The sequence below is a fragment of the Octopus bimaculoides genome, chromosome 6, assembly GCF_046866305.1.
Source record: "Octopus bimaculoides isolate indiv1 chromosome 6, ASM4686630v1, whole genome shotgun sequence".
NCBI classification, from domain to species: domain Eukaryota; kingdom Metazoa; phylum Mollusca; class Cephalopoda; order Octopoda; family Octopodidae; genus Octopus; species Octopus bimaculoides.
Genome location: NC_142933.1, coordinates 27,145,580 through 27,172,622, shown reverse-complemented (window position 1 = coordinate 27,172,622; position 27,043 = coordinate 27,145,580). Strand labels below are relative to the sequence as shown.

Below are 27,043 nucleotides of genomic sequence, written 5' to 3'. Positions count from 1 at the left end.
CAATTAAAATGTGAAATAAACACCCTGAGAGAGCTATCAAAGTAATATGCAATAGCTTGCGTGGTTTCTGTTTAAATAAAGTTACAAATTAATGAATATCCTGTTTTGTCTTACTAATTAGATACAAAAATAAATTGACAAATCAAAACTTCATAAATATATACAAAATTAGGAAACTTCGATAGCAACAATAATATCCAGTTTCATTTTACTTAACTAGGCTGTTAATTATGGTAATTCGTTGAATCATAACTAAGGAAAAGTGGACATAAAAGTGCCAATGATGACGTTGATGATGATGATGATAATGACAGTAAGGATAACAATGATGACGATGACAAGACACTCATCTTCTTTACTTCCTTTCTAATTTAAATTTGATAAGTAATTCAGAAATTTTCTGCTGATGATATGACAGCAATCACAAAATTTAATATATTCTTTTTTGCTTTTCAGTATACTTTTCATATAGATTTAATATGTAATTCATAAACTGCAGGATACACACAGTTTTTGGTTTAAAGTAGGACTTACACAAACAGTTATGTGTCTATAGAAAGTATAAAACAAAATATAGAAACTAGAATAAATATGTAATAGAGAAATTGTTCAAGAGTTCAAATAGACCTTTTTAATACTAACCTACCTTAGAGTAGGTTAAGGATACAAATAACTCTGGGTTAAGGATACAAATAGCATATTTTTAAAATGTTCAAATTTAAATTAAAACATTCCAGTTTTATGAAAGAAAATATAATTATGTCCAAACATCAGAAAAATAATGGAAAAAGTTGGTTATTTCATTAAAATATCACAAACTTTGAGTTATTTTCAACACTTCACAGAAAAAAAAAAAAGATAGTGTATTTGATTTGAAATGGTCAGCAAAGAAAATGCTTCTGGTACTTGGAAGTATTCCTCTCAATTGAAAGTGTGGTGTAAACCAAATCCTAAAATTTCTCCTCCATTTCAAAGAAAATTTTACCCCTAGTGAATATATTTACAAAACTTTTCCGGAATATTTTGTTGCAGAATCCATACACCACGGGATTTAAGGAGGCGTTTAGTATCCAAGTACGAAACAAAACTACTTTAAATGTCTGTAACAAATTAGAATCTTTGCAGTATGGATATATGACGCAGAAGACAAGGGTTGGTGAAAAACTGACAAAATACAAAACAGATACTGAGAAAAGTACAATGTTTGTGCGATTGATTCCTTCTTGTTTGGAAGCTTCTTCTTTACCTTGCTGTTTTTTCAAACGCTGAGTAATAGTGTTCTGGACAAAAGAATAAAGTACAGTCATGGTCAGTAAAAGAATACTGTGAACAATTAATGCTGCTACAGCATATGACCAGACAGACAAATTACTAAGACTACTACCACAGACTTTACAGGCTTTCAATTCATGGGAAAATGGTACAGCATCAGTGTAGAAAACAACCGGCAGTGATGTTACAACTGAGGTTACTGCCATAAAAATGATAAGAATCTGGCGTAATTTTGGAGTAATCTGTTTGCGAAGTGGATGGCATATTTTTCTGAAGCGCTCCATGGCAATTATAAGAAGAATAAGGGATGACATAAGACAACATATGAAAACAACAAACTTGTACAGCTTACACAAATATTTTGAACGAATTGTGAGGGAGAGTTCAACCATTTCCAGTGGCATTCCAAAGCCGCATCCAACCAGATCAATAACAGCTAGTAACAGGATGAATGTTTCTACATTGCTTTTCTGAGATTGACGTGCATAAATATATGCCACGATCATGTTACCTATAAGTCCCGTAATTAGGAAAAAAGGTATGATACTAAGAACAACTAATCTTGAAAATATAACAGGATTAGTGAATAGGGTTGCATTCATGGTGAAACAAGTATGTGGTGTATCTATAGTTAAGTATGTGCACGTATAGAGTGTTCATATGTGTGTGTGCATGTATCTGCGTGTGTGTGTGTGTGTATGTGTAAATATAAGGCAATTATAGAATAATTTCAGAGATGTGCTTGTAGGTAAGTAACTTGATTAGTGCATGATGAGTAGACTGCAAATCATCCGTTATTGGGTTGTATTCTGGAGAACAAATATTATTCTGTCTCAGTTGAATTGTAACAGAGATACAATTATAGTGTGAAGTTAATGTCCAGAGAGAAAGAGAGCCATCAAACTAACATGCAATAACTTGTGTAGTAGTCTACTTATATAAGTTTGCAGATTAAAAAACATCCTGCTTTGTTTCACTAAGTAGATTCAAATTAAACACAATTATGCACAAAATTAGGAAACCTAAGTAGCAAAAATGATTCTAACACTTCCAAGTTTACTAAATTACATTCCTTACTTATGATGGATTTACGGAATTGTTAGAGTGTTGAAAAAAATGCCTAGTGGTACTTCTTCCAATGCTTTATATTCTAAGTTCAAATCCTGCTGACATCAAATTTGCCTTTCATGGTACCAGGAGTGAGAAAATAAAGTATCAATGAAGCACTGGGATCAATGGTTTTGATAAAAACCTTCCCTCAAAAATTGCTGGCCTTGTGCCTAAATCAGAAACCATTTAAGGGCATTTGCCTGGCACAATCTTCAGAAGGTTAGAGAAAAGTTTTGTGGCTTTTGTTCTGACACATTACACTTGGTGTGCCAGCGTGCCAAATGTCAACTTTGCATTTTATGCCCTCAGGGTCAATAAAATATGTACTAGTCAAGCACTGAGGTTGATGTCCTCAACATGTCTTTCACTCAAAACTGCTGGCTTTGTTCTAAAAATTAGAAACAATTATTATTATTAATATTACCATTTTTATTAAAGGCAGCAAGATGGCAGAATTGTTAGCAGACCAGACAAAATGCTTAGCAGCATTTCATCCATCTTTATGTTCTGAGTTCAAATTCTGCCAAGGTTGACTTTGCCTTTCATTCTTTCAGGGTTGATAAAGTAAGTACCAGCTCAACACTGGGGTCGATGTAATTGACTTAAATCCTTCCCTCAAATTTCTGGCCTTGAGCCAAAATTTGGAATCATTATCATTGATCATCATCATCATCATCATTTAACATCTGCTTTCCATGCTGGCATGGGTTGGATGGTTTGACTGAAAACTGGTAAGCCGGGGGGGGGGGGGGGCTGCACTAGGTTCCAATTTGATTTGGCAAGGTTCCTACGGCTGAATGCCAACCACTCTGAGAGAGTAGTGGGTGCTTTTTACATTGACCTGAGACCAGCATTGGCCACGACATGGTCTCACTTTGCTTGACAGGTCAACACAAGCATGGTATATCACCAAGGGTCTTGGTCGCCTGTCACTGCCACCATGAGGCCCAACATTTGAATGGTGCTTTTTAGGGGCCACCTGCACATTTGCTAGTCAGATGGCACTGGCATCAGCCACGACTACAATTTCACTCAGTTCAACAGGTCTGTTACACAACACTGGCATTGGTCATCACTATGATCTCACTCAGCTTGATGTCACTGCCTCCATAAGGCCCAACGCAAGTAGAAGTGGATTAGCAGAAACATTAAAACATTATATAAAATACTTGTAGTATTTGTTCTAGTTTCGTACCAACTAAATCCAAATTCTGTAAATGAATCTTAGCCTCTTATCCATTCAAGGTCATTAAAAGAAAGTCTCATTTAACCCATTAGTGTTCAGATTAATCTGTTAAATCTAATACTTTTTCACTCAAATTGTTTTGAATTAATCATGCATTATCTTATAGCTTTGAGGTTTCATTGATGTGATTGTTTATTTTTAGAATGTTAATGTAGGTTAGGTGTGAGAAGCTAGAAATGGACAGTTTGAATATAAAACATGTAGAATATCTGGGCCAGATATGGCCGGTTTAAACACTAAAGGGTTAAATATATGGGTCAGTGTCATCAACTAACTCTTACTTCAAAATTGCTGTTGTTTTGCCTAAATTAGAAACACCAATTATTAGAAAGGATTATTATTGCCAGTGGAATAGGTTACGGAACAAAATTCCATGCAGTTTTTGGTTATGACCCCCTTACATACTGAATTTAAATCATATTAGGGTCAACCCAACATACCATCCTTCTTGGGTTGTCAATAATATAAGGGAGGCGAGCTGGCAGAATTGCTAGTAAGCCAAGTGAAATGCTTAACAGTATTTCGTTTGTCTATACATTCTGAGTTCAAATTCCACCAAGGTCGATTTTGCCTTTCGTCTATGCGGAATTCATTAAATAAGTACCAGTTATGCACTGGAGTTGATGTAATTGACTTAATCCCTTTGTCTGTCCTTGTTTGTTCCCTCTATGTTTAGCCCCCTGTGGGTAATAAAGAGATTAATAATATAAGTATCCCACAGGTAAATGTATCCTACAAGTAACAGAATCAACAGAATGTCCACAAAATATTTCCCTTTGTTTAATTTAAAAATCATCATCATTAAGTAGCATGGATTAGTGATTAGGGTGTTCAACTTACGATTGTGGGATTGCGTTTTTGATTCCCAAACACACTATGCATTGTTTTCTTGAGCAAGACATTCCATTTCACATTACTCCAGTCCACTTAGCTGTTAATGGGTAAGCTTGTGACAGATTGGTGTACAAGGGTGAGATAGTGACTCAGGAATTTCACCCGAATGGGGCTCTCATGGACCAGGTTTATATTCAGTGATAGAACCCATGGTGTGAATTCCGGCTGGTTGGGGTTGGTTGTTCAACCATGTTGAAAGTCAACTAGCAGCAGCAAGGCAATGAGCTAGCAGAATCATTCGCACACCAGGAAAAATGCTTAGTAACATTTTGTCTGTCTATACATTCTGAGTTCAAATAAATTCTGCCAAGCTCACCTTTGCCTTTCATTCTTTTGGGGGTCAATAAAATAAGTACCAGTTCAGTACTAAAGGTCAATCAACTAGATCACCTCCCACCAAAGATTCAGGCCTTGTGCCTATAACAGGGGGGATTATTATTATTATTGTTGTTGTGCTTGGATCCCATTCATGAAAAAACTTTTATCTTGTTTGTTAGAAATGTGTTGTTGGCACTCCGTCACTTACGACGTCGAGGGTTCCAGTTGATCCGACCAACGGAACAGCCTGCTCGTGAAATTAACGTGCAAGTGGTTGAGCACTCCACAGACACGTGTACCCTTAACGTAGTTCTCGGGGATATTCAGCGTGACACAGTGTGACAAGGCTGACCCTTTGAATTACAGGCACAACAGAAACAGGAAGTAAGAGTGAGAGAAAGTTGTGGTGGAAGAGTACAGTAGGGTTCGCCACCATCCCCTGCCGGAGCCTCATGGAGCTTTAGGCGTTTTCGCTCAATAAACACTCACAACGCCCAGTCTGGGAATCGAAACCGCGATCTTATGACCGCGAGTCCGCTGCCCTAACCACTGGGCCATTGCGCCTCCACATGTTAGAAATGTAATGTGGGATTAAACAACAAAAGACAGGAAAACAGACATGTAAAATTCAATATGTCCATCAACTACAAAGTCCAAAACATAAAATTACTTGGCTCAATACACTGACAAATGGGATGTGTTCCATTAATTGAATATAAGAAACATTAACATACACATACATAATACATTGTACATATCAAAGACATGTAAAAACAAAATAAAAACTTTCAAATATGATGAAAGAAAATGCAATTGTCCAAAGATTAGAACAAAAGTGAAAAAGAAGGTTATTTTATCAAATACATCAAGCTTTGAGTTATTTTCAATATTGCACAAAAGCAAAAAAAAAGAAAAAAAATTGGTTGGAAATGGTCAGCAAATAAACTGTATCTAGTACTTGAAAGTATTCCTTTCAACTGAATGTGTGGTATAAACCAAATCCTAAAGCTTCTCCTCCATTTCAAAGTTACTTTTACTCTTTGTAAATATATGTACAAAACTTTTCCAAAATATTCTGTTGCAGAATCCATACACAATGGGATTTAAGGATGAATTTAGTATCCAAGTACGATATAAAATTACTCTAAATATCTGTAACAGGATAGAATCTCCACAATATGGATACATGACCAAGAAAACAAGAGTTGGTGTAAAACTCACAAAATATAAAACAGAAATTGAGAAAAGTACAATGTTTGTGTGGTTGATTTGTTCATGCTTGAAAGCTCCTTTTTTACTTTGATTTTTCTGGAAATGCTGATTGACAGTCTCCCAAACAAATGAATAGAGTACAGTCATGCAGAAGAGAAGAATACTATGAACAATTAATGCCATGAGAGCATATGTCCAGAGAAATAACCTTCTAAAATCACTGCCACATATATCCACCTTGCTTTCATGAGAAAAGGGAACAGCCTCAGTGTAGTAAACAGGTGGCAGTACCAATACAACTGATGTTACAGTTATGAAAATCACAAGGATATTGCGTTGTTTTGGAGTAATTTGTTTGCTAAGTGGACGACATATCTTTTTGAACCTTTCAATAGAGATTATGAGAAGAATGAAGGATGACATGGTAGAACAGATGAAAGCAACAAACTTGTAAAATTTGCATAAATACGTTGATTGTATTGCCGGGTAAAGTTCAACCATTTCCAGAGGCATGCCAAAGATACATCCTATAAGATCAATAACAGCTAGTACAAGGATGAATGTTTCTACATTGCTTTTCTGGAACTGGCATCCATAAATATATATCACAAACATGTTACCTATGAGTCCCACAATTAGGAGAAAAGGTATGATACTAAAAACAACTAATCTTGAAAGCAAAACAGGATCAGACAAATGGGTTGGATTCATGTTGAAATAAGTGTGTAGCTTCTGCTTTAGTAAGTATAATGTATATATGTTGATATGCATATATGTCTGTGTTTGTATACATATACAGACACAGTTGGGCTCCCGTTAGGGACCTGTGAAACTTGAAGTAGCATGGAACAAAATCAAACTGTTTCAAATAATACATGCGATTCCTACAAAATGTGTTGACTGTCGTTTTCTTTCATTTGTCCACCCACTCATATATATGAATATATATATAAATATAAGATCCAAGGATTGAGGCATAGGAGGAAAGTTAGCTTCAAGCAATCTGTAGTAAATATAAAAAACAACTATGGGGACAATAGTGGTTTATTGAGATGGAAGGTTGCAGATATTTTTGTATCAAAGTATGATAAGCTGAAAAAAGCTCTTTTTCTATTCCATGGTGGGTGACCAGGGTTGCTGGGTACGTGAATAAGAATAGAAGAGTTAAGGAATGGAATAGATAAGATCCAGGCTACATATGTTTCATAGTGAGTGGAACCTCAGAAACGGTAAGTATCCAGGCGAGGTGTCGACTGCAAGCTACTTTTAGGTGAAGGATATCTTGATTAAACGAAAGTGTACATTGTCGCAAGGAGGTACGTGTTAAGACATGGAAGATTCAATCTGTTTAAAACACTAATGTTACATTAGTTTCAGATACGTAGTTGTAGGCAATCAAGTTGATTAGTGCATTAACATCATTTGTAATCCAAAGTTGTATACTGGGGATGATATTTGTTTTGTTCTGTTCTTGCAGTTGAATTCTTACACAAATATAATTATAATGTGAAGCAAGTATCCAGAGTCATCAAAGTAAAACACAATAGCTTGTGTGGTATTCTGCTTGTAGAAAGTTACAGATTAATATACATCCCACTTGTTTGAACTTAACAGGTTCATCTTACAAATTAGGAAACTTAAGTAGGGAAGATGATTCAAACACTTACATTTGTGCAATTTGATTTAATATTGGAGCTTCACTGTTACACAAGTGGTGACCCTAATCATACAATGGACTGTAATGACAACCTCATCAGTGTGGTGTGATTCATGGAAGTGTTGTGAAAAGCAGACAATATTCAGAGGAATATGTGCAGCAATATCTAGCTGCACAAGGGAGAAAATCACTTGCATTAGATAGTTTACTCTATTGGTTTTATACATTTATATGCCAGACTTGTTTGGTGAACTTTTGGCAGGTATATGATTGCTTTGTCATATTCTGAGCCCTTTTCTGGGATATGCCTATACAGCCTTTTCTCTGCAGTTTCATGGGCCAAAAAAATTTTCAACTTCTTGCCAAATCGAGCCCAGAGCAATCTTTTATGTCTAACATTATTTCAGTATTATGTGTCAAAAGTGAAACAATAACATCTCTATTGTAATGTGAGATACCTCCAGTTTAATAGCTTCACTATTAAACTATTAAAGTGAAACTATTATACATACATATTCATCATCAACACTCTACCAGTGCCACTAATAGCTGTTGGGAATCCTTTCAGCCTTGCCTTAGATTTGAACCAGAATCTCAAAAACATTGTCCCCTTACAATTCATTCTCATTTGCTTCCCACAACGGGGGGGGGGGGGGGAAATAAAACTTACTGCTCATGACAGGACAATGGAAAATGGTAAGAGACATTAACCAGATGCTACCTTGTCAAGTGAAATATATTGTCATTCACTTCACCTCTAACCTTGCTAGCATATGGAGAGTTCAAAGGACTCCACACGACTATAGCACCACTGATATCTTCATCCTTCTACCCGTCTGATTTCTTATAAATACGACAGGGCAGCCATGCATTGACAAATGATAACATCCGGAATGCAACTCATAACCACTTTCTTCTTTGCTCTTACCATTTCTCTCATCTTGCCTTTCACAACATTGCTCTATCAAAGCAATACTGATCGAGTAAAACCCATTCATTCATTCTGCTGAATTTGGTACGTAACCTTTTTCATTCGTAAATTGGATTAATTTCAATAAATGCCACTGCACGCGTTTCACTAAGGAAAAAAATGAAAGATTTCACTGCTATTTCTAGCACACGCTGCAACCACGTAACAGCTACTCGCAAATACCTGTTCAGTGGTAGCAGGTTGTGTTAGAAATACCAACCAAATCAGTTAATGTTTACAAGTACACCTGCATGTCAACCCCCACCACTTTTCTTTCTTTCTTTTCCAGCAGATTCCTATCTTTCATTTTCAATTCCCTGTCCCTACCCCAAATTTTACATTTTCACTTTTTTCAAAATAATTTCTTACTTCTTGCCTAATGCGGACGCCAAGCAATCTTTCACACTGGTTCAGTCAATTTTTTACATTTTAACTTCTTTTCTATTTCTTTGATTAAGAACAGGGGAACAGGGTACTTGATATCAATAAAAAAAAATCCAAGTTTTTTTTACCTTTTTCTTAGTGAAATGCATGCGGGTGCACTTCTTAAGATTTACCAATAATTTTTTTGCTTCTTCATTAATGCGAGCCTACAGACCTACCAACTTAACTATAACCATTCGTAGACTTAGATGGGTTCATCCAGTGTCATGGGCCCAAAAAATGTTCAACTTCTTGCCTGTTGCAAGCCCAGAGCAATCTCTTACCTCTTACACTATTTCAGTATTACATCTCTATTGTAATGTGAGATAATACTTTCAGTTTGAAAGAAGTCTGTCCTATATATATATATATATATATATATATATATATATATATATATATATATATTCCTTATGCATTCTAAAATTGAGAAATTGAGTTACCAATTATAAAGTATGGGGTATCAAAAGATCCAGTACTATTTCGGCTACAAACTAAACTTAGTTCCATTCACATATCTGCATTTCAAAAATTTAACATACTCTTTTATATAAACCAACTATCGTAAACATTTTATACAATGACGATGACGTCACATTTTCTAAATGTGTTTGTACCTTAAAAGACATCAGTCATCATGACACACACCTTCACTCACTCACTCTATCTCTCAATCTATCTTTCTCTCTCCCACACACACGCATGCATGCACACACATACATGTCCATACATTTTTCATTTTTTCTGTCCTTTTCATTTTCTTTTCTTTCAAATTCTGCTCTCTTCAAATAAATTTTTACGGAATGAGCAGGAGAAACACAAAATGAGAAAAAGACAGAGAGACAAGAGAAAGAAACAGAGACAGAAAACAGGTTTCTATAGGAGAAGATGAAAGACAGGGATAGCGGGTGACAGAGAAATGCGTATGTTTCATACCTTATGTTCTCAGCGAGAGAGAGAGAGAAAGAATGTGTGTGTGTGTGTGTGTGTGTATGTGCATGCATGTGTGTGCGTGTGCGTATGTTTCTTATGCATTCCAAAAGTGCATTGCCCATTTTGACATATGGGGTATCAAAATATTCAGTAATTTTTGGGCTACCAGATAAACTATATTTTCATTTACATACATCCTACATTCTATCAACAACCAGCTGTAGTTATTTGAAAGACACTACTCTACAACGACCAGGCTTCATTAGAAAGTGAAAATAGTTTCACACTTTCAATTTCAACCAAAATTACAAAGTGTTGCATTACAAGACTGACAATGTTTCAATAATGAAAGTAATGTTTCGCCAAATTAGTCACATCTGTACTATAATAAAGAAAGCTGCTTATTATCTATAATGTGATAAAGCTATAATATTGTTTCACTTTCATTCTTTCACTTTTAATTCTAATGTGATAACATTAAGATCATCTTATTTCTATTGTATTTGAAATAAATGAATAATTTACATCCTAATGTGAACAACATTACGCATTGGCAACTTTCCATCTTTACGGCCACCACAGCAGAATGGTATATCAGTGTATGTGTAGACTGACATAACGAACGGCTGGAGGTGAAACTTTTGACAAAAAACAATAAAGTGGCAGGTCCAAGGTATATAAAAATACACATTCACCTTTTATTTACCAGTTAATAATTATTGCAGCAGTTGCAAGTTATTTACAGTAACATATTTACCTTTAAATTAACATTTAATACATGTGCTTAATATATATAAAAATATATTAAGAAATTTACCTATAATAATTATTGTGGCATTTACCGTTAAATTAGCAGTTCATACATGTGCTTCTCTTTGGTTAATTTATACTGAATACAAAAATAAAAACACACCACATACATACAATTACTTACAAAAAGAAGGATTAATGTATAATTTCTTTCTATGTTCATAATTTTTTGTTTACAATATTGAAAAAAAATGCCACCAAAGAAAAGACATAATCTCTCTAGAAACAAGTATAAAGCAAGGAGGATTGTAGAAAACCAAAGGCAAGAGTCTCCAGAGAAAAGTGAGATGAGATTTTCTCAAGATCAGCAAAGGGATGCTGCAGCACATCAGATAGAGTCTCCAGAGAGAAGGGAAATGAGACTTTCCCAAAATCAGCAAATGCATGCTGCAGCACTTAATACTGGATCATTAAATCAATGTTTTAATGATTTGACAGAGGTCCAATAGAATAGCTCTCAGAAACAGACTATGTACAAATTTGTTCTTCACAACTCCTGAAGCTCTTTTCAGATATGATCCATCCCATTCTTATAAAAATGATAACTCGGTCCAAATTGGTGTGCTAAACACAAATTGTCATTTCTGTAGAGGTTTGAATTTTTCAAATGAAACAAATGGCATGTGCTGCTTAGGCAGTCAGGTAACATTGCCAGCACTACTAGCTCCTTCTCAACATTTTATGAATCTTCTAGAAAGGACTTCCATCAAGTCAAAGGATTTTCTGAACAATATCACATAATACAACTATGCCTTTCAAATGACATCATTTACTGCATCTAAGAAGATAGTTAAAGATGAATTTATGCCGACGTCAAAGTTCAAGGGCAAATCTATCACTTCATTGGTTCCCTGTTACCCACAAATGACAACCACAGTTCCTCCAAATTTACTTCATAAATAATGTAAGACAACAAACCCGAAGGAAGTGTCAAAATTTCAGGTGATGGGTCGGGTTAGACACAGCGCTGACTGCTGCAAAAGAGAGTATATCCATTGACAGCTTTCTGGTGCATTCAAAAATCACATAACCCCCATCCCCAATTTTCCATGACAGGTTAGGGCCTGAAATACTCCAAACAGACGCATAGCATGTCACTTAGTCGAATTAGCCCATCATTTACTCCACAAATGTTTTGTTAACAACAATGCTGCACTTTCCCATATCACCTGTTTCAACATAACTGTAATATATTATATACACACTGTGCCATTTTAATCCCAAGCAATGCCAGGTATCTCTGTTAGTTATGTAATAAATTTTCGTTATAGACATATTTCTGTTTTAAAACTCTGTTTCTCGATTGGTTAATATGAGGTGGCTGAAAACTTTTACACAGCCATTTTTGATGGTCATCTCGCATCTTCCCCTCTCATTCAGAATTCCTATTACAAAATATAAATGATTAAGTATGGAAATGACTCAAACAGGACCAATATTTTATCAGTAAGAAACAATGCAAAACATCCACTTATAAGTCAGCAGTTAGTAGGAATTTACAATAGTTAAAAGTGGCCGGACTTTTGCATAGTACTGTAGTTCCAGTTTTAGTTGTGAATTTAGTTGCTTTACAACTTTTGTTGTATCTTTTCCTTCATAGTTGTCTGATATTATGACCTCTTTCTTGTATTTTTCAGCTTCCTTGAAAACAGAAAACAGGTTTTTGGTTTGCTCATTCTTTGTAGCTTTTTCTATTAGTTTTCCTTGGCTCTGACTTGGCTATCTCTGTAGTACTATAGTGGATATTTTATAATAGTTTTCTAGTTGTTTAAGGCCTCTAACAGCTTCCATTTGTTGTGTATATATAACTTTTCTATGTTAGATTTTGGATGGTGTATTCTAAATTCCATCATTGTTTTCCTTCTCTTCCTGTCTAGTTTGTTTACCTAATTTAGTATCCAATTACAGGACTTCCCCAAAAAGACTGAATAACCAAACAGATTAAAACACACACACACAAGCAAAAATGTAATGTAATAAACTGTTTGTACCGAAGACATGTAAGAAAATGCTGAAATGTGAGACAATGATAGTAATGTTAATCACAACTCTTAGAAGGGTTTATTTCTGAAATAGGAATAAAAATTGCTAATAATGTATGTATAACAAAAGATTCTTTGGTGGGTTTAACAATAATTTTCTGCTCAGCAAAAGATATAAAACATTTACGTGGAAGGAAAAATTTAAGTTGTTATTTTTGAAATATGTTTCAGAATTGCTAAAAGCACAGCAGATTAATTTTGGATCCTTTATTTGACAATTGTATTGTACAAAAGAAGCGAATGCATTGTTAGGGACATATAATGTGCCTAGGTAACATGTCCATACCAGTGCAGATATCAAAGAACTCTCAGAAGGTCCACATGGGAGTAACCAGTCTAAAAATTTTGAAACTTAGAAAAATGATACAAAGACAGGAATAGCACAATGCTGTGTTGGAGAAGACTTGACTAAGATGCTCAAGCAGGGAAAAGTGAACATAAAAGTGATGATGATGATGATGATGATGATGATGATAATTTCTAATTTAGGTACAAGGCCAGAAGTTTTGTGGGGAGGAGGTAAACCAATGCTATAAATACCAGTAATTAAATGGTTCTTTATTTTATCAAACTCCAGAAGCTCAACTTGGGAGAAGATGAAATCAGAGCCTCAAGAGTAGGAAAAAATAGGTCTTCTTAATTAGTAGCAATGTGGAGATAAATAAATAAAAAAGAAACATAACAAAACAAACATCAAAAATTCAAGCCATCCTTAAATACAATCTCCAAAACATAAAATTACTGGGCTCAGCACATTCAGAAGCAGGATCCATCCCATAAATTGAATATATGAAAAACTATCTTAGCACACTTGTTCTCAGCTGCACTGGTATGGACATGTGCATTTTGTAGGTCTCTACTAATGCATTTACTTCTCTTGGACACTAAATTTGGTAGGGAAAGAATTTTGAATTAATCTGCGAGGTTTTTAGCAATTCTGAATTAATTTCAAAAACAATAACAACTTAGACTCCTTGTATGTTGATTGTCATCACAATAATGATGAAGATGCAACTGCTGCTGCTGCTCATGAAGTTGATGATGATAATGACAGTGACAATAACAACATCAACAATTTTGCTTTACTTTCCAATATTTTTCAAATGTAAACCTAAATTGTAATTCAGAAACTGTGGGAACCAAATTATTTTGAGTTTAAAGTAGAACTTACATAAACAGTTATGTTCCTACGGGAGGTATAAAACAACAACAGAGTAAATATGATATAGAGGAACTATTCAGGTGTTCAAATTGATCTTTCTGATAATAACTTAACTTAGACTGACCCTGGGTCAAGGATACAAACAGTATATCGTAAAATCTTCAGATTTATATCAAAACATCCCAATTTTATGAAAGAAAATGTAATTCTCCAAATGTTAAAATAAAAATAGAAACAGTAATTATTTCATTAAATAACTCAAGCTTTGAGTTATTTTCAATATTGTACAAAAAAAAAAAAAAAAAAAGTGTATTTCAATTGAAATGGTCAGCACAGAAAATGTTTCTGGTACCTGAAAGTATTTCTCTGTTGAAACTGTGGTGTAAACCAAATCCTAAAATTTCTCCTCTGTTTCAAAGACAATTTAATCCCGAGTAAATATATTTACAATGCTTTTGCGGAATGTTTTCTTACAAAATCCATACATCACAGGGTTTAATGATGAATTTAGTATCCAACTACGATATGAAATTACTTTAAAAATCTGCAACAAGTTGGAATCTTTGCAGTATGGATATATGACGAAGAAGACACGTGTTGGTAAAAAACTGACAAAATACAAAATGGAGATTGAGATAAGTACAATGTAAATGTGATTGATTTGTTCTTGTTTGCAAGCTTCTTCTTCACTTTGCTTTTTCTTCAAATGCTGAGTAATACTCTTCTGAACAAACAAAGAAAGTACAGTCATGGTGAAGAAAAGTATAATGTGAAGAAATAATACTCCAACAGAAAATAGCCAGACAAAGGTCCCTCTAAAGTTAGTATCACATGTCATATATATCTTGTTTTCATGGGTAAAGGGAACACCTTCAGTGTAAAAAACCAAAGGTATTATTAATGCAACTGATATTATAGTTTTGAAAATAATAAGAGTATTACGTCGTTTGGGAGTGATTTGTTTGTCATGTGGGCAACATATTTTTCTGAACCTTTCAATGGCAATAGAAATCACAATCAAGGATGACATGAAAGAACAGATGAAGACAATAAACCTGTACAATTTGCACAAATAATTTAACTGAATTGCTGGGTAAAGTTCAGTCATTTCAAGAGGCATTCCAAGGATACATCCAATGAGATCAATGACAGCTAGTACAAGGATGAATGTTTCTACATTGCTTTTCTGGGATTGGCGTGCATAAATATATACCACAAACATGTTACCTATGAGTCCCACAATTAGGAAGAAAGGTATGATACTAAAAACAACTAATCTTGAAAACATAACAGGATCAGACAAATGGGTTTCATTCATGTTGAAATAAGTGTGTAGTTTCTAGTTTAATGAATATAATGTATATATGCTGATTGTTGATATATATATATGTCAGAGATGTACTTGTAGGTAAGCAATTTGTTTACTGCATTAACACCATTTGTAATCCAAACTTATATACTGGAGATGATATTCGTTTTGTTTTACTGTTGCAGTTGAGTTCTTACACAAATATAATTACAATGTGAAGTAAACATCCAGAGAATGATTAAAATAATATGCAATAGCTTATGCAGTTGTCTGCTTATAAATGTTTACAGATTAATATATATCCTGCTTGGTTTAACTTAACAGATTCAACTTAAGATAACAACATCACAATATTGGACAAATTTAGAGGATTTATGCTGGAAAAACACTTACATTTTCTTAATTTGCTATTTTTAATAAAACAGCTGCTCTTTGGCACTTCACTGTTTTGTACAAACCCTAATCGCACAATGGACTGCAATGACTACCTCATCAGTGAGCTGTGAGTTTTGGCAATGGGGAAAGAATGTGAAAAGTGGACAACATTCATGGAGAACCACTCACTTTAAAAGGTTGCTCTATGGGTTTGTAAAGAAACGGAAAAAATAAAATCCCGACACTGGTTGATTAGTGCATTAACATCATCTGTAATCCAAACTTGTATACTGGGGATGATATTTCTTTGTGCTGTTGTTGTAGTTGAGTTTTTACACAAATACAATTACAATACGAAGTAAACATACACAGAAAGCTATCAAAGTAAAATGTAATAGCGTGTGTTGTATTCTGCTTAAATAAGGTTACAGATATATCCTCCTTTTTTAACTCAATACAATAGGATCTAACACCACCATATTGGACTCACTAGAGTTAGAAAATTTAAGCAGGAAGGATGATTCAAACACTTAGATTTTCCCAATCTGTTACTCTTAATATTGCAACTTTTTTGTGACACTTCATTGTTCAGAAGTGGCATCTCTGGTCACACAATGGACTTAAATGATCACCTCATCAATAAGTTATGACTCATGGCAATGGAGGCAGAGTGTCGTGAATATCAGACAATGTTCCAGTAATATCTAACTGCATGGAGGGATTAGTTACTGTATAGTAAGTATACATTTATGTCAAACTTGTTAGATGACCTTTTGGCAGGGGGATACAAAAACTCACAACAGTAGTGTTAATGAGAAAAAACTGAAACAAGGGGAACCACATCAATAATTTTCAGTACATAACTTTTGCTCAAAGTAGATGTCAAGATTTTGGCCAAGATACTTGCAAAGAGTTTGCACTTGTCTTCAATAGTCAGACTGATGATATGCAAACATGCAGTATCCTGAACATATCAATATATTACAACATCCACCTCATGCAATACATCATAGAGAAAGTAGGTGATGAACATGGCATAGGTGGGCTCTGATCAGTTCTGTATACCCTGACTCCTAGGCCAGCTCTGTGAAAACTACAGGCCTTAAGGTGCATCACACATGAAGTAGGATAGAAAAGATCTGTACTTAGAAAGAACTCAAACAAGGGAGACCTGTGATAATGCAGGTCAATAGGAAGCATTCAATAGGGTCACCCACTAATATTTGGCAGCAATCCTCACAACAGCTGGTTTCAGTGAATTCTTCAGGGACTGGATTACTATTTTATAACAACATTTGGTTAGTGGTGAGGGTGAACAGCTACCTCTCACAGTCATTCAGTATTCTGGCACACAATCCTTCTAAAGTGTGCCATATCATCTCCCTTATGTGCACTGATTCTTTTGCCACTGTTGTGGAAACTAGAGGCAATGCAGTGTATCGCACATGAACTAGGATGCTGAAGATCTGTACTTGCACACACAGATGACCTCACCATAATAGTATTAGACACCAAGCACATCAAAGTGATCAGCAATGCTCTAAGAGAGTGCAAGGTGGTAAATGGAGACAAAAATCAACCTAGGAAGGTCAATAAGCTAGCAACTGGCCAACTGGAGAGGCAGGTCCACATTGTGCCTATATTGTTGAGGGGTACTCAGCAGATGGAAGCAACTACCTTTCAACAATTGTCCACATGATGATGTCAACTCTGTATTCTACTTCTTTATTGATCTCCTGATACAATTTAAGATGTCACCAGACATCTGTACCAACTCAAGACTTTCTAAAATCTGGGAATGGGAAACCATGTGATACACGTCCTTATTATTGATCCACACCATAAGGCCCAGTAGTGCAATTTTCTGTATGTTATATATATTTGTAAGTCCTGGTGTTTTTGTTATGTATTTGTCTGAATATTTTTTTATTATACCTAAGGCACCTACTATGATAGGAATTGTTTCTGTTTTTAGATTCCACATTCGAGTTACCTCTATTTCCAGGTCTTTGTATTTTGAAAGTTTTTCCACTTCTTTTAGGGAAACGTTGTCATCTGCTGGTATTGATACATCAATTAGAAAGCGTTTTTTTTCTTCATGATCTTTGACAACTATATCTGGTCTATTTGCCTTAATATCTCCATCTGTGTGTATTGGCATATCCCAGAGTATGGTTGCTTTCTCAGTATGGCCTGGGTGGACTACCAAAAGGCCTTCGACAGTGTTCCCCACACGTGGATTCTGGAAGCGCTAGCCATAAACAAGGTGGCACCAATTATTATAAAATACATAAGGCACTCAATGAACAAATGGCAGACAGTGCTACAGCTCGAAACAAAAGAGGGACTTGTGAAAATGAAAGCCATCCCCATTAGAAGAGGAATATTCCAGGGAGACACGCTCTCTCCACTCCTGTTCTGCCTGACACTCACACCTTTAACAGAATTGCTAAATAGAACTGGATGCGGTTACAAATGCTACGGAAAAACAGTCAGCCACCTTCTATATATGGATGACCTAAAATTATATGCTAAAAACGACAAAGAGCTAGAAACACTACTACAGACAGTACACGGCTTTACCAAGGAAATAGATATGAAATTTGGATTAGAAAAATGTGCCAAAGCAACCCTGAAAAGAGGAAAATTAGTTAAAAGCAGCAATATAACACTAGATAAAGCCAATGAAATAAGAGAACTAGACGAAAACCAACCATACAAGTATTTAGGAGTCAATGAACTAGATAGGATACAACACACACAAATGAAAGAAAAAATAAAGAAAGAGTACTATAGATGAGTTAGATCAATACTAAAAACAGAGCTCAATGCTAAAAACAAGATAATGGGTATCAACACTTTAGCTGTCCCAGTTATAAGCTACAGCTACAACATCCTTAACTGGACACTAAACGAACTATGTAAAATAGACAGGAAAACAAGAAAAATAATGACAGGATATAGGATGCACCACCCAAAATCTGACATAGAAAGGCTATATATACAACGCACAGAAGGTGGCAGGGGTCTTATACAGCTAGAAAACTATTATAAAATAACCACCATAGGATTGCAAAAATACCTACTCCAGAAGCAAGGGAAACTAATACAAATAGCCACAAAACACGAGCAAAACAAAAAACTGTTTTCAGTATTTAAGGAAGCTGACAAATACAAACAAGAAATCAATCTACCTAACAAATACGAAGAAGAAGAAGAAGAAGAAGAAGAAGAAGAAGAAGAAGAAGAAGAAGAAGAAGAAGAAGAAGAAAAAGAAGAAGAAGAAGAAGAAGAAGAAGAAACAACAAAAACTATAAAACAAATGAAATCCAAACTAAAACTAGAACAGCAACGGACCATGATAAAACGATGGCAAGAAAAGCCCCTACATGGTAAATACTGGGCTAAACTAAATGCGAAAGAAATAGACAGAGAAAAATCGCAGCAATGGTTGAGAAGCTCAGGACTCAAAGCAGAGACTGAAGGATTTTTAATTGCTGCACAAGACCAAAGCCTCCCCACCAGAAATTACCAAAAACACATAATGAAAAGAAACAATAAATCATATTATTTCTGGCTGCCCAGTCCTGGCTAAGAAGGAATATATTCACAGACATGACAGAGCTGGGACCTATATACACTGGAAGCTATGCCAACACTATGGAATAACAACAGAAAAAAGATGGTATAAACACATGCCAGAAAAGGGAAAAGGTCACAGAAAACGAGAAAGCAACCATACTCTGGGATATGTCAATACACACAGATAGAGAAATTAAGGCAAATAGACCAGATATAGTTGTCAAAGATCATGAAGAAAAAAAATGCTTTCTAATTGATGTATCAATACCAGCAGATGACAACGTTTCTCTAAAAGAAATGGAAAAACTTTCAAAATACAAAGACCTGGAAATAGAGATAACTCGAATGTGGAATCTCAAAACAGAAACAATTCCTATCATAGTAGGTACCTTAGGTATAATAAAAAAATATTCAGACAAATACATAACAAAAACACCAGGACTTACAAATATATATAACATACAGAAAATTGCACTACTGGGCACTGCACACATTCTACGCAAAACACTTTCAATACAGTAACCATAAGAGCATCACAGCAAACCACAGCACATACCCAAGGCACACAGAGCTGCGCTTGGTAGTGAAGTGAAAGCACGTTATAAAAATAAAACTACTGAACAATAATAATAATAATAATAATCATTTCATGTCTACTTTGCATGCTGGCATAGGTTATATGATTTGGCTGAAACTGGTAAGCTTGGTGGGCAGCATCAAGTTCCAGTCTGATTTGGTGTGGGTTCTATGGCTGGATGCCTTTCCTAATGCCAACCACTTCTAGAGTGTAATGGGTACTCTTTATGTGCCACTAGGATGGGTGCTATTTACATGTCAGCAATAGAGGTTTGTAAAGTAATGTGAGTTGTATAATAATAAAAGGTGATGAATGAATGATTATTAATGAAAAGGTTTTGTATATCTGATGGAAATTCTCATGAGACTGTCATTGTGTTCATCCCTGGAGTAAGAATAATACGATTGAAGAGCTCCATTACATTTATAACAACAACATGAACAACAAAGATGATGATCCTTTCTATTATAGGCAAAAGGCCTGAAATTTGGTGGGGAGGAGTTAGTCAATTGCATTGACCCCAGTGCCCAAGTGGTACTTATTTTATTGACTTTCAAAGCATGAAAGCCAAAGCTGAGCTCTGCAGAATTTGAAATGAGAATTTAATGACAGACAAAAGGTTTTGTCCGAAAAGGTAGGAAAGTTCGTCTAAACAGAGGAAGAAAACGGAGAAAGATATAATAAATAAATATATAAATAGATAAATAAATAAATAGAACTCCCAAAGGGAGAGGCGCTTCGAAAAAGGAAAGGTTACACGTGGAAAAACCCATAAAACCACGGGAGCATGGTCAGAAAAAATAAGAAAGGGGTATAGAGCCCTTTCTCCTTTTACATTACCTTTTTTTTTCTTTCTACAAGTGTATTCTCAGAATTGGTCCGTTTATACTGGCCATTCTTCCAACAGTCACCCATATTAATAATAATAATAATAATAATAATAATAATAATAATAATAATAATAATAATAGTAATCGTTTCTACTATAGGCACAGGGCTTAAAATTTTGGAGGAGGGGGCTAATTAAACTACATCAACTGCAAAAGGATGAAAGGCAAAGTTGACCCTGACGGAATTTGAAATTAGCATTTTCACCCAGCATGCTAATGAATCTACCAGCACACCACCTTAATAATAATTTTATCAAAACTGGAACGTTCACCTTAGGAGAAAATAAAATCAGATCCTAAAGAGCAGGGAAAAAAAATGTCTTCTCAATTAGCAGTGATGTGAGGATAAACAACAAAAAACCACAGCAAAACAAATACGAGAAATTCCAGCCATCCTTTAAATACAATCTCCAAAAACTTAACATTACAAGGCTCAGCATATTTACAAACAGGATTCATTCCATAAAGTCAATATATCAAACATAGGAAGACACTTCTTTCACGACTTCACTGGTATGAAAATGATTTTCAGCAATTCAGAAACAATTTCAAAACCAATAACAACTTAGATTTCTCATATGCTGATCACAATGATGATAATGATGATGATGGTGGTGGTGATGGTGATGATGATGATGATGATGATGATGATGATGATGATGATGATGATGATGATGATGATGATGATGATGGTGATGATGATGATGATGATGATGATGATTAATTTGATGATGATGATTACAGTGGCAATAACAACAGCAACAATTTAGTTTTTCTTTTCAGTTCTCTTTTAATGAATATTTCATATGTAATATGGAAACTGTAGGATCCAAATGGTTTTGAGTTTAAAGTAGAACTTACACAAACAGTTATGTTCCATGGATGGTATAAAATAACAAAAGAAACTAAAACAAATATAGAATAGAGAAATTGTTTAAGTGTTCAAATAGACTTTTCTGATACTAACTTACCTTAGATTGACTCTGGGTCAAGGATCAAAGCAACATATTTTAAAAGGTTCAGATTTAAATTTAAACATTCCAATTTTATGAAAGAAAATTTGATTATGTCCAAACATAAGAAAAATAATAGCTCAAACTTTGAACTATTTTCAATATTGCACAAAAATCACAAAGAAAAAACAGTGTATTTTGTTAGAAATGGTTAGTAAAATGGCTGTCTCTGGTACTTGAAAGTATTCCCCTCTGTTGTAAGTGTGGTGTAAACCAAATTCTAAAATTTCTCCTCCATTTCAAAGACAATTTTACTCCTAGTAAATATATTTACAAAACTTTTGAGGAATATTTTGTTACAAAATCCATATACTATGGGATTTAACGATGAACTTAGTATCCAAGTTCGGAGTAAAACTACTTTCAAAATCTGTGATAAGTTAGAATCTTTGCAGTATGGATATACGATCAAGAAAAGCAGGAGAGGTGTAAAACTCACAAAAAACAAAATAGAGATTATGACAAGTACAATGTTTATGAGATTGATTCGCTCTTGTTGAGAAGATTCTTCTTTACTTTGCTTTTTCTTCAAATGCTGATTAATAGTCTTCCGAACAAATGAATAAAGTACAGTCGTGCTGAGGACAAGAATACTGTAAACAATTAATGCCATGAGAGCATATGACCAAAGAAATGATCCCCTTAAGACATTCTCACATTCCATAAATATTTTGTTTTCATGAAAAATGGGAACACCCTCAGTGTAGAGAACAGGTGGTAGTACCAATACAACTGATAATACAATGATGAAAATAATAAGAGAATTGCGTAGTTTTGGAGTAATTTGTTTACTAAGTGGACAACATATTTTTGTGAACCTTTCAATGGCAATGGTAAAAAGAATAAAGGATGAAATAGTAGAACAGATGAAGACAATAAACTTGTAAAATTTGCACAAATAATTTGATTGAATTGCAGGGTAAAGTTCAGCCATTTCCAGAGGCATTCCAAAGATACATCCAATGAGATCAATGACAGCTAGTACAAAGATGAATGTTTCTACATTGCTTTTCTGGGATTGGCGTACATAAATATATACCACAAACGTGTTACCTATGAGTCCTACAATTAGGAAGAAAGGTATGATACTAAAAACAACTAATCTTGAAAGCAAAACAGGATCAGACAAATGGGTTGCATTCATGTTGAAACAAGTGTGTAGTTTCTAGTTTAGTAAGAATTATGTAAATATGTTGATAGCTGATATGCATATATGATGTGTGTTCATTTATATATATAAATATGTATGCAACAATTTCACAGAATGTACTTGTAGGTAAGCAACATGATTATTGTCTTAACATTATTTGTAATCCAAACTTGTATACTGGAGTTGTTTTAGTTAAGTCTTTATGCAAATACAACTACAATGTGAAGTAAACATCCAGAGTGAATGATGAAAGTCAAATGCAATAGGTTGTGTGGTATTCCAATTATATACATTTACAGATTAGTATACATCCTGTTTTGTTTAGTTTATGATTTAATTTAAGATTACAGATGACGATATTGGGCAAATTTAGAAAATTTACGTAGGAAGGATGATTCAAACACTTACATTTTCCTAATTTGTTATAATTCATATTGCAGCTGTTTTTTGGTACTTCATTGTTCAGTAGAAGTGGTGTCCCTGATTGCACAATGGACTTCAATGTCTACCTTATTAGCCAGCTGTGACTCTTGACAATGGAGTCGGAGTGTCATGAAAAGCAGACAACATTCAGGGAGATATATGCAGCACTATGTAGCCGTATGGTCTATATACATTTATATGTCAGACTTGTTAGATGACCTTTTAACAGGCGAATAACAAAACTTGCAACAGCAGTTGTTGGGATATCTTGTCCATGGACAAACTACAAACACGACTGAAAACAATACCTCTGCTTTTGCAAAGGCAGAGGTAATAATCGTTTCTTTATTGGCCACAAGGGGCCGAACACAAAACAAATAGGGACAATACAAATCTGGAGACATGTGGGGTTTAACACAACAATCAAGTAAACGATAAAATGATGACAATTAACAATAGAAGTATACAATAAAATTCACCAAAAGCAGAGAGTTCCTCACAGGGACAACCAGGGAACCTCACACGTTCTGGTTATCCCATCTGCCAGACGCACCTCAGTCGACGCGTCTCTCCTCTTTACATCCTCTGGTTTATGAATGAAAGTTCAGAGTAGGCCCATTTACACAGGCCATCCTTGCCACACGCACCCACCTTTCAACAAATTTACTGGGGAGAGGGGGACAGAACTTCCTTCTCTACTCTCACTTTTCTTTTCAAGTGGAACTTGAAATGGTCAATGAAGGCTTGGCCAAAGAGGAAAGTAACTGTCTTCAGACCTTTCAATCTCATCCACCACACTAATTCCTTCGCCATAGCCACCAGACTGAGGAAAACTGCCTTTCCTTCCTGGCCAAAAGAAAGCGGGGTGATCTTCATGATGGACTTGGCTGATAACCAGATCCATCCTACACATGATAACAGCAGTTCGACAAACCTCCACAAATCAGTAATACACGGACACTGGATGAGAGCGTGCAGGACGGCTTTGTTCCCCTGCCTACACCTCGGACAGGTGTGTCTGACAGTAATTCTGTGTTTGTAGAGCTTGTCTCAAATCAGCAGAGCTCCCCAATAGCACTGGCAGGCTACGGATTTCTGGAAGTTATCCACAGGCCCTGGCCTGAAAGTCTTCCAGAAAAGACCAGTTAATTGATCCCTCCTGATACCCTGAGTTTCCCTGAGGACATTGTCACTCCTGCCCACCACTAATCCCCTATAGAACTCCATGGTAGTACTTTCACAAACCATGTTGCCTGACTGGCAAAAAGTTGTGAGTTCTTGCCAAAACTCCAGGTGCCAAGCTACCTTTCTTGGTCTATGCTTGATACATGACTGTAGCTCTGTGAATGAGATGAGATGCAGAAAATCCTGCTTGACAAACAGTGATCACACCTGTTCACCATAAAGAAAGTGCTGGAGATGCTGTAGCCTCAGCACATGTCAGCACATCATTAGCTATGGCATGCCCAGTCCTCCACTCAGTGGCTGTTGACAGTAGATGGACCATCTGACGAGTGGAACACGACTCTTCCACAGAAAGCAAAAGAGCAAGCATTCCACCTTGGTCAGCCACGAAGCAGGGCAAGGGATGACAGTCAGGCGGTAGAAGATGACGGAAGCAATGTGCACATTCACCACATCTGCCCGAGTTTTCAGGGACAGGTACCTCTCTGCCCATTTGTGGGAAAGAGTGTGCATACTTGACGTACTGAGCAAGTGATGCTGAACAATTTCGAAAGACCACTCAAGTGATGCCACTATACATTGCAGTGATCCAGCCTCTGAAAATCGGACTGAAGTTGGCCTACATCGAGAACAGCCTCCAAGTATAGATGGTCGACCCTGTCAAAAGCTTTTGATTGATCCAAATTGATCGGAGCCCCACCCATACCAGGGTTCTTCCCTACTCTCTCTATCATGTAGCACACGAAATGGAGGTTGTCAGGAATAGATCTGTTTGGAATAGCGCATGCCTGTGCGTTACCAACCAACTGACGACAAGCGGTAACCTCTTGCCTAACACCTTTGCCAAAATTTTATAATCTGCATTTAGCAGAGTTATAGCCCTAAAATTATCTAATTGATCCCCTTTATTTGAATCCTTTGTCAGCAGCACCACCACATCATCTCCTGTTCTGTTGCCAGTTATGAGAGACATCTGCTAAGAGATCACTGAACAAGCCTGGCATATGAAGACCATCAAACCCTGAAGACTTCTCTCTTGTGCAGGCCTTCATCATGTCCCGTATGTCTTTGGCTGTTATCGAAATTCTGCAGAACTCTGCATCCCTGGCTGAAAGCCGTGGCATGCCGCTGAAGTAGGAGGCGAAATCCACCTCCATCCCCAACACTGTTTAACGAAACGCTGTTGAAATTCCATACTTGTCTTCTTGGACTCATGTAGAATATACCTGTCCTGGCTCAAACAAGGCCAAATTCTGGCTTTGTTGCCATGTTGCACCTCTGCCACCTGGGCCCATTTCATGGACTAGCTTGCTAACCTGGTTTCTGAATGCTTGACACTAGGAAAGATGCATTCAGCTTCCAGTACCCAGGGCTTTGCCAATGGAGCCAATCTAGGTCAATTTTTGCAGCCCCCTTTCCTATCAGCTATTCCCACCCTATCCAGGTGTGCATCCAAAATAGCGTTTCAATTGCGCACTAGAACTAAAGAGTAAGACATCTCAAGGAAAACCTCCAAACGGCTGAAGAAATCTGGCTGCCCAGTCCCAAATGGGGCGTATACAGCAACTAGTCTGTAAGCACCAGCAACTTACTTTCTGGGGGTCCAGGAAGATTGTCCATACCTTGAGATTCAGAGTTTTCCTAAACAGCACTGCTACTCCCCCTTTACATTAGAGGTACCCACGTCTTGCAGGAAGCTCATCCTGATGAGTTTATACACCTCTATAGGCATCCGCACCAACACCAATCTTTCTGGCACTTGAAAGGTGCTAGTGCCAAAGATCACACCCTCTCTCTCAACATCCTTCCTTCATGATAAGAAGTCCATCAATTGGACTTCCTCACCAGCTCAAAGTTTGGTGTTTGTGTGGTTGTTTGTTGCTGTTGGGAGTGCTTTCTTTCGGTCAGTTGTGGCAGTTGGGGTAGTGTTAGCGGTACTTTTTTTATTGTTGTGCTGGAGAGGTTAGTGATGTTGTAGGTGTGTCTGTGGTAGTTGTCGGTGTATTTTCTATGTTTTTTGATGTGTGTGTTGATGTGGGACTTGATGCATTTTTGTGATTCCTTTCTGTTATTTTTAGTTTTTATGGTTTCCCCTCATTTTCGCTGTGTTGTCAATGAATCTGAGTCAGTGGAATCAGGGAGTAGGTCAATGGGGTTGAAGTAGATGGAGAGCTTCATTGAGGGAGCCTGGGTGTTGAGTGTGTTCTTATATGTTGTCTCTTCTGCTGTTAAGGCGAGTAAAGCTGGTGCATCAGTTCTTGGTGTTGTTGATGTTGCTGGTGCTGCTGAAGTTGCTGGTGTCGCTGCTGTAACTTATGTTGTTGATGATGCTGTTGTTACTAGGATTGGTGCTGCTTTTGTTACTGGTCGTTCTTGTTGAGGCTTTTGAGGACCTGGTGTTGGCAGTAAGGGACAACCATGGTTCCTTGTCTTCTGTCATATCAAACAGGTGGCACCGTAACCTTCTACCCTCCACTGTAACATGTAATT

The 27,043-nt window shown here is 36.1% G+C and overlaps 5 protein-coding genes across 6 annotated transcripts in view; all 5 read right to left on the bottom strand.

Annotated features, from left to right (window-relative positions):
* LOC106869814 (2-(3-amino-3-carboxypropyl)histidine synthase subunit 1) overlaps positions 1 to 27,043 on the bottom strand; it is a 103,008-nt gene that overhangs the window by 19,872 nt on the left and 56,093 nt on the right. The gene's annotated exons all lie outside the window — the stretch shown is intronic.
* Positions 341 to 2,196, bottom strand: LOC149134987 (neuropeptides capa receptor-like). Its single transcript, XM_089353645.1, has one exon. It carries the CDS (start codon positions 1,872 to 1,874, stop codon positions 951 to 953), a length of 924 nt encoding a protein of 307 aa, XP_089209771.1. The 5' UTR covers positions 1,875 to 2,196; the 3' UTR covers positions 341 to 950.
* On the bottom strand, positions 5,576 to 7,380 carry LOC149134986 (galanin receptor 2b-like). Its single transcript, XM_089353269.1, has one exon. The coding sequence runs from the start codon at positions 6,821 to 6,823 to the stop codon at positions 5,843 to 5,845; it is 981 nt and encodes a 326-aa protein (XP_089209395.1). The 5' UTR covers positions 6,824 to 7,380; the 3' UTR covers positions 5,576 to 5,842.
* On the bottom strand, positions 14,069 to 15,711 carry LOC149134985 (galanin receptor 2b-like). The gene has a single exon (XM_089353649.1). The coding sequence runs from the start codon at positions 15,365 to 15,367 to the stop codon at positions 14,474 to 14,476; it is 894 nt and encodes a 297-aa protein (XP_089209775.1). The 5' UTR covers positions 15,368 to 15,711; the 3' UTR covers positions 14,069 to 14,473.
* Positions 21,553 to 23,341, bottom strand: LOC149134984 (neuropeptides capa receptor-like). The gene has a single exon (XM_089353646.1). It carries the CDS (start codon positions 22,937 to 22,939, stop codon positions 22,016 to 22,018), a length of 924 nt encoding a protein of 307 aa, XP_089209772.1. The 5' UTR covers positions 22,940 to 23,341; the 3' UTR covers positions 21,553 to 22,015.

Bases quoted from the DNA above. Each gene is read 5' to 3' on its own strand.
- LOC149134987 (XM_089353645.1), bottom strand. From the start codon at position 1,874: ATGAATGCAACCCTATTCACTAATCCTGTTATATTTTCAAGATTAGTT.
- LOC149134986 (XM_089353269.1), bottom strand. From the start codon at position 6,823: ATGCATATCAACATATATACATTATACTTACTAAAGCAGAAGCTACAC.
- LOC149134985 (XM_089353649.1), bottom strand. From the start codon at position 15,367: ATGAATGAAACCCATTTGTCTGATCCTGTTATGTTTTCAAGATTAGTT.
- LOC149134984 (XM_089353646.1), bottom strand. From the start codon at position 22,939: ATGAATGCAACCCATTTGTCTGATCCTGTTTTGCTTTCAAGATTAGTT.